The 18127-nt window shown below is 31.3% G+C and overlaps 2 protein-coding genes across 9 annotated transcripts; one reads left to right on the forward strand and one right to left on the reverse strand.

Annotated features, from left to right (window-relative positions):
• Positions 1-3777: 3777 nt before the first annotated feature.
• LOC145966672 (uncharacterized) lies at positions 3778-6580 on the reverse strand. Of its 8 annotated transcripts, XM_083090951.1 has the most exons (4): positions 6285-6568; positions 5385-6053; positions 5258-5314; positions 5135-5164 (listed from the first exon to the last, which is right to left on the reverse strand). In XM_083090951.1, exons 1-3 carry the CDS (start codon positions 6312-6314, stop codon positions 5297-5299), a joined length of 717 nt encoding a protein of 238 aa, XP_082947077.1. In that variant the 5' UTR covers positions 6315-6568; the 3' UTR covers positions 5135-5164; positions 5258-5296. The 8 variants fall into 8 exon arrangements, with proteins under 8 accessions (XP_082947072.1, XP_082947073.1, XP_082947074.1 ...); XM_083090946.1 differs by having other exon boundaries at positions 3778-5831; positions 5916-6053; positions 6285-6580; XM_083090947.1 differs by having other exon boundaries at positions 3778-5164; positions 5258-6053; positions 6285-6577.
• Positions 6581-9817: 3237 nt separating this feature from the next.
• Gdh (glutamate dehydrogenase, mitochondrial) lies at positions 9818-17977 on the forward strand. Its single transcript, XM_083089688.1, is given in 10 exon segments — positions 9818-9958; positions 9960-10021; positions 10023-10471; positions 13726-13926; positions 14886-15119; positions 15475-15632; positions 15742-15897; positions 16253-16463; positions 16630-16784; positions 16864-17977. Coding segments are annotated over 10 exon segments (1869 nt in total). The 5' UTR covers positions 9818-9832; the 3' UTR covers positions 16981-17977.
• Positions 17978-18127: the final 150 nt, after the last annotated feature.

Below are 18127 nucleotides of genomic sequence, written 5' to 3' on the forward strand. Positions count from 1 at the left end.
CACCCCTTCTTTCTTCGTCTTTCAACTTTTGTCAAACTTTCGCAACAAATATTTAATAACAGAATACTCACAATTCCGATAATGGAATTATAATATTAAAATCGAAACCCAATGAAAGAAACGGAAATATCAAATAAGCCACTAAACGCGATAGCTAGTCTAACGAGAAATCCTGATTAATTTTAAACCTTTTTAAGTGAAAAAAAATATCGAGAGATATAATAAGTGATATCAATATTATCGGATTAATCCGAGATAATTTTAAAAGTTATTTAATATAGTTGAATGAGAATGAAATATTTTCCGCGTTATTGATATTTCGATAGACGATCGTTATTGATATTTCTTGGAATCAATGGCTTTAAAATAAACAACAAAATATAACGATAGAAATAATTCGAAAATTATGTAACACATATATACTACAAAAGTTTCTAATGTGTCAACCAAACTTTTATGTAATTGCAGTTGATCAACAATTGAGTCATATTAACAATAAAATATAAAACAGATAGCCATATTAATATATATATAATAAAATATATACATTTATTATACATTCATATTTTTTGCATTACATGATAAAACTAATACATTTATATAATCGAGTACTAAAATCAACATTTACGCTCAATGTTACACAATAATTGTAAAATAAATTAAGATGGGATCTCGCACTAAGTTATGTGCGATAACAGAGACAAATCGTACATATTTATACTATAATTTTTTTATAAAAGTATTATATATATTTTTATATAAGTATAACATATCAGAATCTATACGCATATACACACACACACACACACACACACACACACACACAACACGCATATATACTATTATAAGATATATCATAGACTAATATATTAACAAATTGCGTCAAAATAAAAATAAAATTATACAAAAATCTATATAGAATTTAATTTTCATTATATATATATATATATATATATATATATATATATATACATATATATATATATATATATATATATATACTATAGTTAAAATTGTTTTATTTTAATAAAGTACATGTGATATGATTGCATATTTTGCTTAAGTATATTTATATGTATATGTATATTTTAATGTAATTATAGAAGCCACAACACAGATACAAACATATATTGATATATTCTCTAATAAAGAATTTCTCAAAGTATAACCATTGTATAATAAAAGAACCAAATTTTCTATAATATAAATAATTTTATTTTTAAATGGCACAATTTTCGGATATCATTATTTTTATATGAAGAAAAATTAAGTTTGATCGATAAAATACACATTAAAAAAAAAGTATACGTTATAAAAACGTACATATTTTAAATTAATATTTTTTTTGTGTAAAACTATTTTTTAGATGGATGTGTGGATTTGGTATCTTCTTTGAAAGGAAAATTACGAGTTACGTCGTTAATGCTTTACGTAAACTAAGCGAATAAGCGCTTAAATTGGAAGCGTATACCGAAAAGAAACTAAGCGTTAAGTAACTTTATTTTCAAATGAAAAATTGACATCGCTCTCACAAGGACGTAACACGATTAAATGTACGTGATAATATGCAGAGAGATACCGTTGATACTTAGAATCGCTAAAAAAGATACTGTTTGCATATTATTTCTTTCTCATTAAAGTTATCACATACGTGTGTGCGCGCGCGCGCGGATGCGTACGTGTATGTATGCGTCTGCATGTCATACGCGCGTGAATAATAATGTAAGAAATACTTTTTTTTATCTGAGCAATTTGACATACACACGCAAATAACATACACAAGATATATTTAAAAGTCTTAAAAGTCAAAATGTTAAAATTGAATGTCTTGCACTATATATGCTAAAAAAGCATCTTCGATACTCGATGAACGATGATCTCTACGCCATTCATTGAATATCCAAAAATGATAATCTATAAAACTTTAACGTATTAATGTATATACATGTTGCGGAAAGAAAATGGAAATAAATAATATACGAGATCACAGAGGATAATCCCCTTCCAATGCGCGCGAGCGAAAGCAAGTTATTGTGCTTCTGGTCTTAATTTCGTAAAGTGATCTCTTATCCTACATTTTACCATTGGCAGTCTTAATCCATATGTATTGGTACACATTTTCTCAGTACAATAAAAACTCGTATCTCTCACATTTAATATCTCTATCTTTCTATTGAAATAAATGCCGTTTATTTAATGGCACGGCATGCAGTGTCATTGTCACTGAAAACGCAGTAACGATAACGGGACAATCCTCATTGATTTGCGCGTTTTATTTTTCTTTTTTAATAAGAATTTATCGAGATTAAAAACTTATCTTTTTCCGTGTCACGAAAGTCACTTCTTATGCACATCTAATAATTTTCTTATGTCTTCTTAGTATTATATAAAAAGAAAAATAATAGCGCTGCGCAAAGATGAGATCGATAGTTAGCATGTGCATCAATGTGTATCCATTGGATCGACCTTGTGACGTGCCGTCGGAAAAAAAGCTGTAAGAACGTTACTAATGTGTCCGAGTTATAAAACAATAATGGAAGTTGAAACAAATCGAGACAACGCGCGGCAAGTCGATTAGTTTTCCAAGTGAAAAGGAGCTATAAATTTCGTCTCATCTTTTATTCCTCGCGCTTTGCTTAATCACAGACAAAGTAATTTATCGATTACGACCCACCGTTAGTATTCAATGGGCGCAACAGCATATATGCATATTACACATCCTCTCTTTTGACGTATTCACCCATTACGCGATTACGCAACTGTGCGCGCTTTATACTTTTAGTAAAAACTTATACATTACTTACTATAAGGTAAATATACACATAATACATAGATAACTGCGTGTACTTAATTTAAAGTTATCGCAAATAAAGTTCATTGCATGAAAGATAAGATCATAAAATCATATTTTTATACGCGATCTTATCTTTTATATGTCGGTTCATAAAATATTATTCCATTAATCGTGTCACAAATCCAGCGATAACGCTCCACAATTTAATTGATATCAACACGTGATAAAAGAATGAATATGAGAATCGTGTACATAATATAATTTTACAACAATTGCGTGACAATACATTACAAGACATATGTATACACTGGGCATATCATGCATGTAAATATGCATACACATCTCCTGTACCTACTTTGATATGTATTTAAATTCACACATATACGCATGTTAATTTATATATTATTACCCCATTTGTGCATAATAAATATACATATACACACACACACATATACACATATATATATATTTTTTCTCTCTTTCTTACTATGTACATTTTATCAATCGAATCGACTTTTATAGCAAACGCGGTTATCACCAATTTTTGCCACACAATTAATAAAGTAGTATTTCATAAATTCAGTGATAAATCAAGTGAGAGATAAGATGATAAGTATGTACGACTTTACAAATAACTTTACCTGCAATAATACTAACATTTAGGTACAAAAAGGTACAAAAATGTCTATCATATATATTTATATTATAATATGTATCATGTATTTCTTCTACATATAATATATGTTGTAAAATTATATTATTACGCATAATTAACATTCTCTTTCATTTATATTCAATTAATCAAATCATCAATGTATTTCGTCGTCGCTAATTTTGTGATACCCAATTAATATAATACTTTATGACAATCATAAGATCCTGTAAATATGATTATGGAAATATTCGTTTTATCTTATATAATAACTTCAATACTTAAAAAAAAAAAATATATATATATATATATATTTTTTTTTTTCATATGTATGTATATGTATGTATAAACGTTTATCGTATATACTTCTATTACAGTGTTATATACAATGTGTCTCTTGTACGCATACAACGTAAAATTATATTATCATGGTATTGACGTCCTTTCACTATCGTGTGCAATCGATTAAATCGTACAGAGAGTATTCTTCATTATCGTTAATTTTATTTTTATTATACAACACGATAAATGAAATAATATTTTATTAAGCGAGAGATAAGATTATATATACGATTTTATAAAACAACAGCTTGACCTACAATAACTCTATAATTTAAGGATAGAAAAATATCTACCATATATTCACATTATAATACATATTCGACAATAAAGTCGAATTATTTTACGACTTCATGTAACAAACATAACATATAACAGTAACGCATCGCATAAATTTATTTTTTTATACAACAGTTACATTAATGTTACATTCATCTAAATCTAATCGCAACTATCTATATTTATCTCGATTAATCGTAATTGTAATATTGCTGTAACATACAATGTAATATCAATGAATTTACATAGAAACACGCTTTAGCATTTTTTTTTAGAATCACTAAAGACATTATCTACGTCCAACTGTGACAAGATCTCGTCGTCTGAATCGTACTCGTTAGCATCAGTAAAGTAGTTTACCAAAGTTTTCGAATTATCCGAGTTATGCTTTATTTCCGGCAATGTAGAATTTATATTCAAATTCGAATTTTTATGTACTTCATGCGCTATACCATCGTAAGATGAAAGACAACTTTCACGCGAATAATGTGAATTAAAAATTTCTATGTCCTCGACGCATTTCTGTAAACTTTGCGATAAGTGATTCTCTCTTATCTGATTTTGAGAATTTATTACCGATTCTTTTCTCGTATTTTCTAAGTAGTTCGTATTTCGCGCTTGTAATTCGCATTGAATTTTGTTATTAAACAAAATATTTTCAAAATTAAGACAATTCTGCTCTTCCAAAGTTGTAAATTCGCAGTCATTAGTCAAAAAAATATTATTTGTATCTAAATTATTCGAAGTATTTATCGAATAGTTAGGGTTTTCAAATATTTCATCTTTACGATTTTCAATGTCCTGTTTAAGAGTTTGTTTGCAATTTTTGTATTTTCTGCTTGACTGATGTGATATCGGATCGTTTATCAATGCAGATTTGCAATCTTCCTTGATTGATTTAATATTAACAGAAAAATTATCTTGCGACGGTATGTTATCACAATTTTCGTACATCCCTTGCAATCCAGAAACATACCGTTTTGAAACTGACATAGAACAATCTGTATTTAATTCAAAATTTGATAAAATATTTTCCATATGAGACGTACTTGCAATACGACCTTTATCGGAATATATAGCTAGTAAATTTACTTGAGATACTAAAATATGATATTTATTTGTTATTACACATGTTGTAGTTTTTAACAATCCTACGTCATGTAAAAGAATGACCACATTTGGTTCTAATATACCTGGATATTTTAATACAATATCACGATGAATGGTGCCCTCTATATTATCTGTCGAGTCTTTTAATACAATAAATGGATCATCATGACTATGGTCGATATAATCTAATACACCTGCTAAAAATTTTACCTTTGTATTATCGCATTGATTAGCGTTTGCCTTTTTCTTGATAACAGAAATTCTACACTCCTCTAAAAACTTGTCCGATACATCATCGAGTAAAAACTTCCAAGCTTTTTCTCCAAACAAGTTTTTCTCATCCTGTGACTTAATCTCGATATGTTTAACAGCTATTTTATCTTCCAATTCCTTTACTCTGTTTAGATACGATACAATAGGAATATTGTCAGTTTTAACATCTGGTACTAAGCCAGCTGGCCCAGGGAATATTCTAACCAACTTTACTTCTTTACCAAGTTTAACTTTATTTACAGATTTAATGCGATTCTTTTCTTTAGATTTCTCGTACGAAATATTTGTTTTACATAATGGAAAACATTGTATCTCTTCTTGTACATCATTTAATGGATCACTTATTTCTTTTGCAAGATTGAATATTTCTTGAGAAGTGTTTTCCTGGAAAATTCCTACTAACAGGTCTCGTGATATATTGCTTTTATTGTTATGAGACGAATTGTTTACTTTTGTTGCAACATTTACATTTGAATCAAGAGTATTATCCGATGAAAAAAAAACCTTGCAGTTGTCCAGTTTACGCCGTTTCACAGATGACGCATCTTCTTCGTTTTGACATTGAGAATGAGACTGTATTGTTTTCTCGTCAATGTCAAACGCATCCTAGAATTGTATACCAAATGTGTATATGTATGTGTATATATATATATATATATATATATATATATATATATATATATATATATATTTATATATTATACAAATAACGAGTATTCTATCGAATATGTATTCCACATGTTGATAAAATTATAATATACATAAGTTGAAAAATTTAATTGAATAAATTAATAATCGAATAATTTGAATATGTAATCATGTAAATAAAAAACTCACTTCAAAAGTCCAATCATCGCTTTCAAACATAATTCAAAAACAGAAATTCCGCTAGTTCGCATTTAGCACAATAAATATTCTGCATATGAAATAAAAATAAACAGTTGCTATCAGCGACATAAAACCATAGACGTATAATATATAGACTAGGGATAAGCGATGTTTGCCGATTAATCGAAATGATCAAGTTTTTTTGTCTTTTTTAAAAATAATCGATTTATCGATACTTTTTGTAAATAATCGATAAATCAACATTGATGTATTCAAACATCGATTAATTTAGCATTGATTTTTTTTCCATACATCGCCCATCCCTAATGTAAGCCTGGTTTACACCGTACGTCTTTTGATACGCGAATCAAAAGTAATGCGCACCAAACGTTTAATTCGACTGCGTTTACATCAAATGTATAAATACATGCGCGCGCTTTAAGGAATCCAGCTAAAGTACGCAATAAAGTACGAAGAGTCGACAAGTAATACACAGTAGTGTTATATAAACGAAAAATGGCCAACCAGTCAGAAATAATCCTTCGTTCTTTGATGCACAAGTGTTTACAGTGCCACACATATGCTTGATACGCGTATTATTTTGATACGATACGTACTTCTCGATGCGTATCGTACCAACTCAAACGGCATTGTTTACACCATACATTTAAATCCATATTCTGAATCCTTTTTTATTGATAAAAGTGCCTTTAAAAATGGCTTATTAAGCCTTCTGATTGGCTGTAAGCCACTTTTAGAAGCACTTTTATCGATAAAAGAGGATTCAGAATATGGACCTTAGTACGAACATAACATTTGATACGCGTATCAAACGGTCGGTGTAAACCAGGCCATAGACCGCGCGTTCCCACTCTCGCCTTTAGCCGTGTTGTTCCGAATTTACTGCCAGTACTGAAAATTTTTTACGTCACGTATACTATAGATTTTCAGTACTGGCAGTAAATTCGAAACACAGCCTTTGTTTCGGCAACACCAAATTTTAGAAAGAGAGTTTATTTTCATGGGGAGTATCCCGTTTAACCACGTTGCGATTGACCACAGCCAATTATATTGACCTGTGCCTAGGGTAACCAGCAACGATTAACCAATCAGAGAGTCCGATTTTGAATTGGCCAATTGGCGACGTGGTCAATCGGGTACCCTCCATTTTCATGGTAGTTTCTTCTTTATCTAATGACGCGTGGTGGGGGAAAATGGAGGATTCACACTGCGTCCGATGTACGATGTACGATATTCAATAATAGAGCTTGTTTTCTAGGAATCCTAGCTAGAGATATATTATCATAGCTCTGTTATTGGATATCGGACATCGTACACTGCGCGTCAATGATCCTGTCCTACGCGAGGCAAGGGGAGCGTAGAATTGGCCAATCAGCCGCTGCTATGCTGCCAGTTGATTGGCCAGTTCTACGCTCCCCTTGTCCCGCGTAGGACAGGATCATTGTCGCGCAGTGTACATCGTAACATTCGACGCAGTGTGAATCTCCCAAAAGAAATCGATCAAGACATATGTCAAATGCATAAAGCCCCTTGCACAATGCTAGGCAACAGGCAATAGAAATAAGGAATAGAAACTATTCACCAATAAATACGCGGAACAGAAAATATTCGCCAATAGGAACAGAGAATAGATACTATTTATGTTCTTATTGCCTGTTGCCTAGCATTGTGCAAAGGGCTTAAGACCCTTGCACAAGAATAGGGAATAGAAACTATTTACCAATAAATACGCGGAATAGAAAATATTCGCCAATAGGAGCAGAGAATAGATACTATTTCGGTTCTTATTGCCTGTTGCCTAGCATTGTGCAAGGGCCTTTAGCCATATTAAATTTTTGCCCCACTCTTGTTATTAATAGACAGAGAAACTAACACCACGAAAGCAAAACGGGATGTTATCTCCTTCTAAAATGATGGCTGCATTCAGCGGATTCAACAGTTGGGCGACATTACTAGGTTTTTTGCATGTAATTCCACGCTGATTGGAAATCGGATCTGAAAGTAGAAACTATGAAGACTAGAACCAGAAGACCAAACTATGCCTGATTAGAGCCACCAAACTGTGCCGAAAAAGGCTGCGTTCGGAAACATCACCCGGGTACACTCGGGTGATGTTTCCGAACGCAGCCAAAGTTACACGTTATCATTTCCAAATTTGCCCACTTGTAGCGCTGGCTACTTTAAGGTACCGGAAACAATACGTGAGTCTTGAAGTAGTTGGTTTATAATAACTTCAAAATATGACTTCAAAGAAGACTAAAATGTGCTTTGTAAGTAGCAGCATTTTAGAAAAATAATAGTTATCTCATTATAACTGAGGTAATACGTACAATGTCCTTACACGTCTAAAAGATGTTGTATAGACATGCGAGTCTTGGACCTTGGTTTACGACTGCATCAAGAGTTAGATTATATTTCCGGTACTTAATTGTCGCCAGCGCCGCGTTTGGTACTAATAGATGTACGGATTTCGGCTTCACTCTATCAAGCCCAGTTCGGTCTCCTGGTTTCTAGTCTTCATAATAGAAACCAATCATGTTCGATTGCTACTTAACGGTGGAGTCCGCTGAATGCGGTCAATGAGTCGCAAGTCGTAAACAAATTGAACAACCACAGTTGATTATTCTGATAAATAATAGACTGTGATTGGTCAATTTGCTTACGACATTGTAGACGAGGGCTGCGGTCAAAGAGACGCTGAGTATGCTTTGAAGCGTTTGATTGACCAATCAGGTTAAAGAAATCTTTACTCCTTTTACCCTGATTGGTCAATCGAACACTTCAAAGTATCTTCAGCGTCCTCTTGACCGCAGCCGAGGTCAATGAAATCGAAGAGTAAAGATTGAAATTTGAACAAAGTAGATTTATATATAGGTCCATATTCTGAATCCTCTTTTATTGATAAAAGTGCCTTTAAAAGTGGCTTATAAGCCTTCTGATTGGCTGTAAGCCACTTTTAGAGGCACTTTTATCGATAAAAGAGGATTCAGAATATGGACCATAAAATATGTGTAAACCTTTTCTGAAATGACAGGAGAATTTGTTGTAAAAGGAAGTAAATCAATTAAATCATACTCTAAATCAATCTCAGTATGCATGAGGTAATCTCGCTCATGACACGTAAATAGTAGTAAATAATGTGTGCGTGTGCGTGTGTGTGTGTGCGTGCGTGCGTGTGTGCGTGTGTGTGTGCGTGTGTGTGTGTGTGTGTGTGTGTACACACACACACCACACTCTTTACTATATTTTATGATAAATATAGACAAACTGTAGCATCAAAGGAATGCTCTATCGTAAATATAGTCGGGTCAGCCATATATATATATATGGCTGAACTGATATATTTGCGATTGAGCATTCCTTTGATGCTACAATTTTTTATATTTATGATAAAATATCTTTTAAATGCCTCTGTTTTCGATACCACGAAAATTTCGTTTAATTGACCAATCAGGATGAAAGTTTCTTTGCTCTGATTGATGAATCAAGTGCTTTCGTAACATTAAAACATAGAGCACACCCAACACCCAATATCTATGGTTAAAACGGTTGGAAAGAGTCACGCGCAGTCGGTCGACGCAGGTCGACGGGTCGTGATCGGTGAGAAGAGGAGGATCGCAATCGCATCGGGTTTCGCATCGTGTCGCATCACGTCACGTCGGGTCAGATCAGATCAGATCAGTTAGAATCGCTGTCGTTGTCATTGCCGTCATCGTGATAAGTAATCGCAGAGATGTTTCACGTACGGAGTCTTACGCGATCATCAATCGCCCTGAAGCAAGCACCGGGCAATGACGTCGTGCACAGCATGCTGGCGCGCGCCGCGCTGGCTGCCGTTCAAACGGCGACTCGTCGGGGATTTGCCGATCACCAAATTCCAGACCGTCTCAAGGATGTGCCTGAAGCATCAAATCCCAGATTCTTCGATATGGTGGAATATTTTTTTCATCGCGCCTGCCAAATCATCGAAGACAAGCTGGTCGAGGACATCAACAAACGATCACGCGTACCCATCGAGGAGCGTAAAAAGAAGGTCAAGGGTATCTTGATGCTCATGGAACCCTGTGACCATATCCTGGAAACTACGTTTCCGCTCAGACGCGATTCCGGTGACTATGAGATGATCACCGGCTATCGTGCCCAACATTCGACCCATCGAATACCGTGCAAAGGAGGTATGGGTGATATGCGAGTCTCTTATCAATTTTCGAATATCGAATATATATATATATATATATATATATATATATATATATATATATATATATATATCACGGCTCTCTCTCTCTCTTTCTTCTCTCTCTTTCATTCGCTTTCTTTCTCTCTCCCTCTCTCGCTCTTTTTGCTTTGTGTTCAGTAAAATAGTGAAACTTTAAAATAGAATATATACAAAAACTTCTTTATTATATATATAATTATAAAAAGAAATTTTGTCTATATACATACACATAACGCATGGAAGAGAAAAAACAGATCGATTATCAATTCACGTGAGTGCGATATTTTCTATCATTTTCAATATTTAAAACTTTAAAATATATATATATATATATATTTTTTTTTAGTATTATTCACATTTTTTTTACATTTCTGTTTGTTTTCTCTTTTAATTATGATTTATTCTTGCGAAATATGATTAATTTGTAATAGGATGCATTTTTTCACTTTTTCAAGATATATACTTAAATAATATAGTGAAATAATGATCATAGATTGAAAACGATAAAAAATATCGCACTCACGTGAACTAATAATCGATCTGTTTTTTCTCTTGCATGTGTTTCGTATTATCTTAAGCCGAATCTCAGAATAAGTGAATAAATGATCATAAACCAAATATTAAATGTCAATAAAATAATAATAGTAAATGTCAATAAAAAAGCTTTATTTAAATAATAATTTTATAAAAAATTATATATTACATTGAAAATGTTATAAAAAAAAATATTAGGAAAAAAATTAATGTTTATTTAATATTCACACTCGCGTTTGTTAATATTCATTTGTGATAGTTCTTGCTCATTTTTTTGCTAGTCTGAACTTATAGCTTCACATAAATTACGAAATGCCTTCAGCTGATATGTGATAAGTTTGCATTTTTTCTACACGAGACGATACATATTTCGTGAAATATGTTTAATATTTATGCAATTCATCAAAAAGCTGTCACACAAGTACAAAGTATCTAATAGATTCAAGAGAAAGATTTGGAAATATTTATTCATAAAAAGCGAAATTTATTCTTTAAGCTAGAATGAAAAAAGAGAATTAAAATATTCAGAATAATATGTAAATTTAAGCACATATTGGTGCAATATATATCGCCGATATAACATATGTGTAAGTCGATTGTATAAAAACTTTACATGAGAAAACAATCGCAAATATTTTTAGATTTTTATGTAAATCACTTACTTCGATCAATTTTTTTCTCGTGTTGTTTACTTTTATTACTTATTTCAATGTTTTTCGAATAACAATATGAAAATAATCATTGACATTTATATACGTGTAGTTATTGTTTGAAGTGATTTATTTATTGGTGCTGATATATATGTATGTACACGATAACGCTTACGACAATTTTATGGCTTCGCTGCACTAATTACTTCAGCCTTGAGATTCAATAAAGCTCAAATGTGATATATATGATAAAAATTTTTGCAAATTTACGTGCATCAGTTTACAAAACAACTTTATTTAAGTTATTATGAACGAAGCTCGTTTCTACGACTATATGTATAAAAATGATCTCCGTTCGTAATAACTTAAATAAAGTGTGTGTATATATATATTGCCGATATAACACATATACACACAGAGAAAAATATTCTACTGCCAAGAAAAGCAATTACTCAGTTTATTTTTCTTTTTTTAAGTAATAGATTTCTTCAACAAAGAATATATTCTTGATAATAGTCTTAAAATATACTCATCACAAGTGTTGGAAAATCTCATTATCATTTACTCAAAAGAAGAATTTATTGTATTAAAGAAAAATCAAATTTACTTTACGCCAACTCTATGCAGTAAGCAAACCAAATTTTTGTTTTAATTTAATATTCTTGATTAAAATACTGCACTTACTAAAATTCAGAATATATTCAATTAAATTTAATGCTTGTGATGAACTTATGATATATCTGCGGATATATTATACAAACTTATGATATACTTAACATAAATAATATTTACTTGAATACAATACATTTTTCTTTGTGCATGGTTCAATTGTACAAAAATTTAAGGAGAAAATAATCGCGCAAATATTTTTACCTTTTCATTTTATTTCTGACAAGTCGCGAGCGATTATCCTAAGATAAATTTGTAATTTGTTACAGATAGGTTTAATGAAAATTATATGAAATTTTGAATTAATAATTCTATAAGACTAATATATGTATATATTTTTTGCTGATCTGCCGATGATCTTTTAAAAATATGCCAAATTATAAACGATTTAACTTTAAGACATACATATTAATGTAATAGTATATAATTTATTTTATTTGCTATTAATTAAATAAAATAGAAAAAATTATGAACACATTATTTTCAAATATAATTGCTCATATAATTGTGTTGTATTATAATACTTTTACTTGAGAGAGAATTGGGATATTTTAAGGTTAAATTATTATAATAGTACACGCACACAACAATATAAGGCCTATCGAGTGTCTTATTTATATTTCACTTAAGAAAATTCATTAGCAAGAATATATTAATATCATGTATTTCGTGGGATTTTGAAAGTGAGTATTAATTGTATTACAAATTACTTAAATTAATTAAAGAAAAATAAACAGTCAAATATACAGTCGTTTATGCGTTGTAAGTTTTTACGCAAGGTATCGATGATATCATTTTTATTTTTTTCTTACAACTTTTCGATTATATAAACATATATATACGCACACAGACATAGAAAATACTCGGTCGTGTTAATGGATGAAGAAGTATGCGCGTACGTTCTCTTATACATTCTTACATGTATTCTTCTAGGTTTGCAGCCCAAGGCTGTCTAGTATCGACAGCCCACTACCGACTGAATAAGTTTATAAATATGGAAATATATTTTTATGATATGTAGAGATGCAATTATATGCAAAAAAAAGCGAAAACGATTGTCGAGTACAATAAAAAATAAAATTCTATAGTGACATTGAATTAAAAAAAAAGATTGTTTTCTGATGACGTATGTTTCATAAACGTTATAAATGTATGCGATTTCTAATTGATTCCACACACACACACACATTACGAATAATAAACTTTGTACATATATATTCAGCAACATTTTGCAAAGTTTCAAATATTGATAATTAATTTCTCCCTTTACATTTTACTATATTTATACATATATATATTTTTATTTGTTTCTAATATCCATTTTTGAGGGATTAATAATTAAAATGCATTTATATAGGTATCCGTTTCTCGATGGATGTTTCAAGGGATGAAGTTAAGGCCTTGTCGGCTCTAATGACATTCAAATGTGCGTGTGTCGACGTACCTTTTGGCGGCGCTAAAGCAGGCATTAAGATAAATCCTAAAAACTATTCGGAACATGAATTGGAGAAAATTACCAGGAGATTTACTTTGGAATTAGCAAAAAAGGGATTTATCGGTAAGCTCGCATCATAAAGAAAACAATTAGAGAGAGCTCTTTTTTCAGTGTAGCCGACAAAGGCGAATCTGCGACGTTACATCATCGTAAACGTGTGACGATGAAGCGATGTGAGCGGAGGCGTGACGCTTATGCGATAATTTTAGATTTCGTCGTGAATAGATGTAGAAAACCTATTAGGATTTATTATTACCATGTCTCTCGTAATGTTTATTGCCGCATAAAATTCACTGCTGTTACGTCATAACTTAAACACATTGCAAAAATAGATCTACCGTGCAATTGACGCGCGTTTTACTTACAGTTTTTACTTGGACAAAATAAATATAGGAATATCTATAAAATAAAAATATCTTGTGTGTGGGATAAAATATCTAAATTGATAAAATATAGATGATAAAAAGTACGTACACAAATAAATAATTATAAGCGATAAGAAATGCTAAAAATGTGAAACATAAACAGGCTAGCTTCGCGTGTCATACAAGATTGCCAGAAAAAAGTGTGATTAATATTATATAAATTTTTGCCTTACACGCTTTAAAATGAAAGAAACTCACATGTTTGTTATGTTTGCTGTTTTATATGGCGATATATTGAAGTACATTTCTACATTTATTAATGAAACATGTAAGACTTTTTAATCGTTGACATAAATTAACAATGATGAAATTAACGCTAAATTAATATAACACATTACAATGTTAGACATAAAAGAAAAACTAATTATTTTTAAAAATCATATTTTTCTATTATTATTATTATTATTATTATTAAAGAAATAAAACTTATTTCTTCATGATATTTCACTCAAGTTAATTTTTACTATTTGAAGATATTTCAACATTAAATTTCAATATTAAAAACAAAATAGCAATGTACATATATTAAAGCGATATATTATATAATTTTATCGATAGGTATTTTTACTTTTGTCAAACATTATTATCTCCTTTAAGGACCTGGTGCTGACGTACCTGCCCCTGACATGGGAACCGGCGAGCGAGAAATGTCCTGGATAGCCGATACTTATGCAAAAACCATCGGCCATCTCGATATCAATGCTCACGCTTGCGTTACTGGCAAACCCATTAACCAGGGTGGTATTCATGGCCGCATTTCTGCGACAGGCCGTGGAGTGTTTCATGGATTAGAAAATTTTATCAACGAAGCTAATTACATGAGCATGATTGGTACGTTCGCACGCAAATTGCTCATTAATTATTTTTAATCTACAACATATCATCACACATGCAATACGATATTATTGCTCGGATACGATTTTTATCAATTGAGACGATTAATAGGTATAGCGATAAATAGATTGATAGAAATTACATGAATTATATAATATTGTTAGATATTGTTAGATTGTATATATTTTAAGAAAAAGTAATAATTTCTCATGTCGAAAACTTGTAAATCTAGTACAATAAGAAATTATCTCTTTGCTGCAATTTATGGAATATCATCTTATGGCATTTGTGATTATTCGATAGCTTCATTAAACAATGCTGCAATATATAAATGAAATATAATAATCCATAGGTACTACACCTGGTTGGGGAGGCAAAGCATTTATTCTCCAAGGTTTTGGTAATGTAGGTTTGCATTCGATGCGTTATTTGCATCGTGCAGGTGCGGCTTGTATAGGCGTGATTGAACACGATGGATCCATTTATAATCCAGAAGGTATCGATCCAAAAGTAAGTGGCAAGGACTTATCTGATTACCGTGAATCTTTATCACAAAATAAAAGACGGAACCAAGCTGAATATTTTTTCGTTGATGGTTATGCTTGTTCACGCGTTTCAGGAATTAGAAGAGTATCGTATAGAGAACGGTACCATCGTTGGCTTTCCTGGAGCCAAACCATACGAAGGCGAAAATCTCATGTATGAACCGTGCGACATATTTATACCCGCTGCCATAGAGAAAGTAATTACCAAAGAAAACGCCGGACGTATCCAGGTAACAATTTAACGTTGCACAAAATATGTTTCGATATCAATTCGAGATGAATTAAACTATTGATTATGCCATTGATATTCAAAAGAAATTTATATTGAATATATATATATATATATAACGATACATTAAAATTAACTGACCTGTTTTATTGTTTAAATTATTTTCTTTAGAATATATCTCTTTTACAATATGTATGTCTTTTTTCCGTAAACTTTTATAAACTTGCTAGTGAGTAACAGTTGTGTGCGTACGTGTATCATACTTTCTATTAGATCTAATGAATTAAGACAAAAGTATATAAAACGGCAAAGTTTGAACATCTGAGGCAATATTAATCTAACTCATACATTTGTAGGCGAAGATAATTGCGGAAGCTGCCAATGGACCGACCACTCCTGCCGCAGATAAGATTCTAATCGATAGGAATATTCTTGTAATCCCGGACCTGTATATTAATGCCGGTGGTGTCACAGTCTCATTCTTTGAATGGTTAAAAAACTTGAACCATGTATCGTATGGCCGTTTGACTTTCAAATATGAAAGAGAATCCAATTATCATCTCTTGGGTACAATTAAATAATTAATATTATTAAATAACATTATACTATTTATAATAATAATAATATAATTAATAATACTATTAAAATGTTTGACAAAGATGCGAATGAAAAATATTCAAAATATAATTAGTATGTTTGAAAGTGTAATTTACAGATTTATTTTTGTCTGTAGAATCGGTACAAGAGTCTCTAGAACGTAGGTTTGGTCGTGTCGGCGGCCGTATTCCTGTCACACCATCCGAAGCTTTCCAAAAGCGTATATCTGGTGCTTCCGAAAAAGACATTGTGCACTCTGGTCTGGATTATACAATGGAAAGATCGGCTAGGGTAATTAATTAGATATAAATTACGCATGTTTCGTATAAAGAGCAAATGTCACCGATATAAACGTTCTTTTTTTGTATAGGCCATTATGAAGACTGCCATGAGATTCAATCTTGGGCTTGACTTGAGGACAGCTGCATATGCCAATTCTATTGAAAAGATATTTACTACTTACTCAGAGGCCGGTCTCGCTTTTTAAATATTTTAGTCGAAAAATTGCGTAAAGCGAATATTACAATACGATAAGAGTAAAGTCAGTTTTTACCAATTGGTCGCAACAAATATCTCGATTTATCGTTCAATAAATACTCGTAGATAACGGTTGACGGTCAAGTTGCGACTAACAAGATATCAAAACTCTAGCAATGAAAGCGTATCTCGTATAGCATTATTATTTATCACATTTTGCACTGTAATAATTTGCATCTATTATACATACATATATGCATATATATATGTATATGCATATATGCGCTCTCTCTCTCTCTCTCTCTATATATATATATATATATATATATATTTATATATATACACTATATATATATATATATATATATATATATATATATATACACATAGAGAGAGAGAGAAATACGTAAACCGAATATATTAACTGAAAAAGAATCGTTAAATAGCACTACAAAGTAGTATCAAAGACAAAATCGATACTGATTATTCTTTCTGCAAGACAGATCGCAAATAGGCAAAACCAGTGCATTTTTATATTTCCCTTTTTACGCATATAACTTAAAATATGAGAAAGTATCATGTGTTCAAATTATCAGATAAATATCTATAATTCGCTGTTTTTCTCGAATATGCGAATACTTCAACGATATTACTGTATCAGCGATTTCCCAAGACTTGAGACGAGAAAGAAATATATTTATTGATTTTATCATTTACGACAATGGATTGACTTTCATAAGCTTTGAAGCTTGAAAAGCGATATGAGATATATGTATATCTAATCAGATATAATATGCGATAGAATTATTATACGTGCAAGATTTTGCTAATAAAAACATTCAATTTTAAAATTTCGAAACTTTGATGCAGATACGGTAAAATGCAGTTGTGATGTTATCTGATATATCGAGTGCATTTTAATAAGTGCCATTGCAACAATACGCAACAATTGTCGAGCGATAATACTGAAAAAAAATTGCAAAAATAAATTTATAGATTACAATTAATACAGTCTTATTGATTTAAATTCCATTGGTTATTGACCTTTTTTGCATGTATCCTTGACTCGCGTTTAATACTTGGATATGGAAGAAAGGCGAGCTTTCCTGCACCGCCACCTTCACTCCCCCCCCCCCTCTTTGCACGTGTTTCTCTTC

The sequence above is a fragment of the Camponotus vicinus genome, unplaced genomic scaffold, assembly GCF_025532165.1.
Source record: "Camponotus vicinus isolate PSW18456_S1 unplaced genomic scaffold, iyCamVici1.0 SCAF_2, whole genome shotgun sequence".
Classification (NCBI taxonomy): domain Eukaryota; kingdom Metazoa; phylum Arthropoda; class Insecta; order Hymenoptera; family Formicidae; genus Camponotus; species Camponotus vicinus.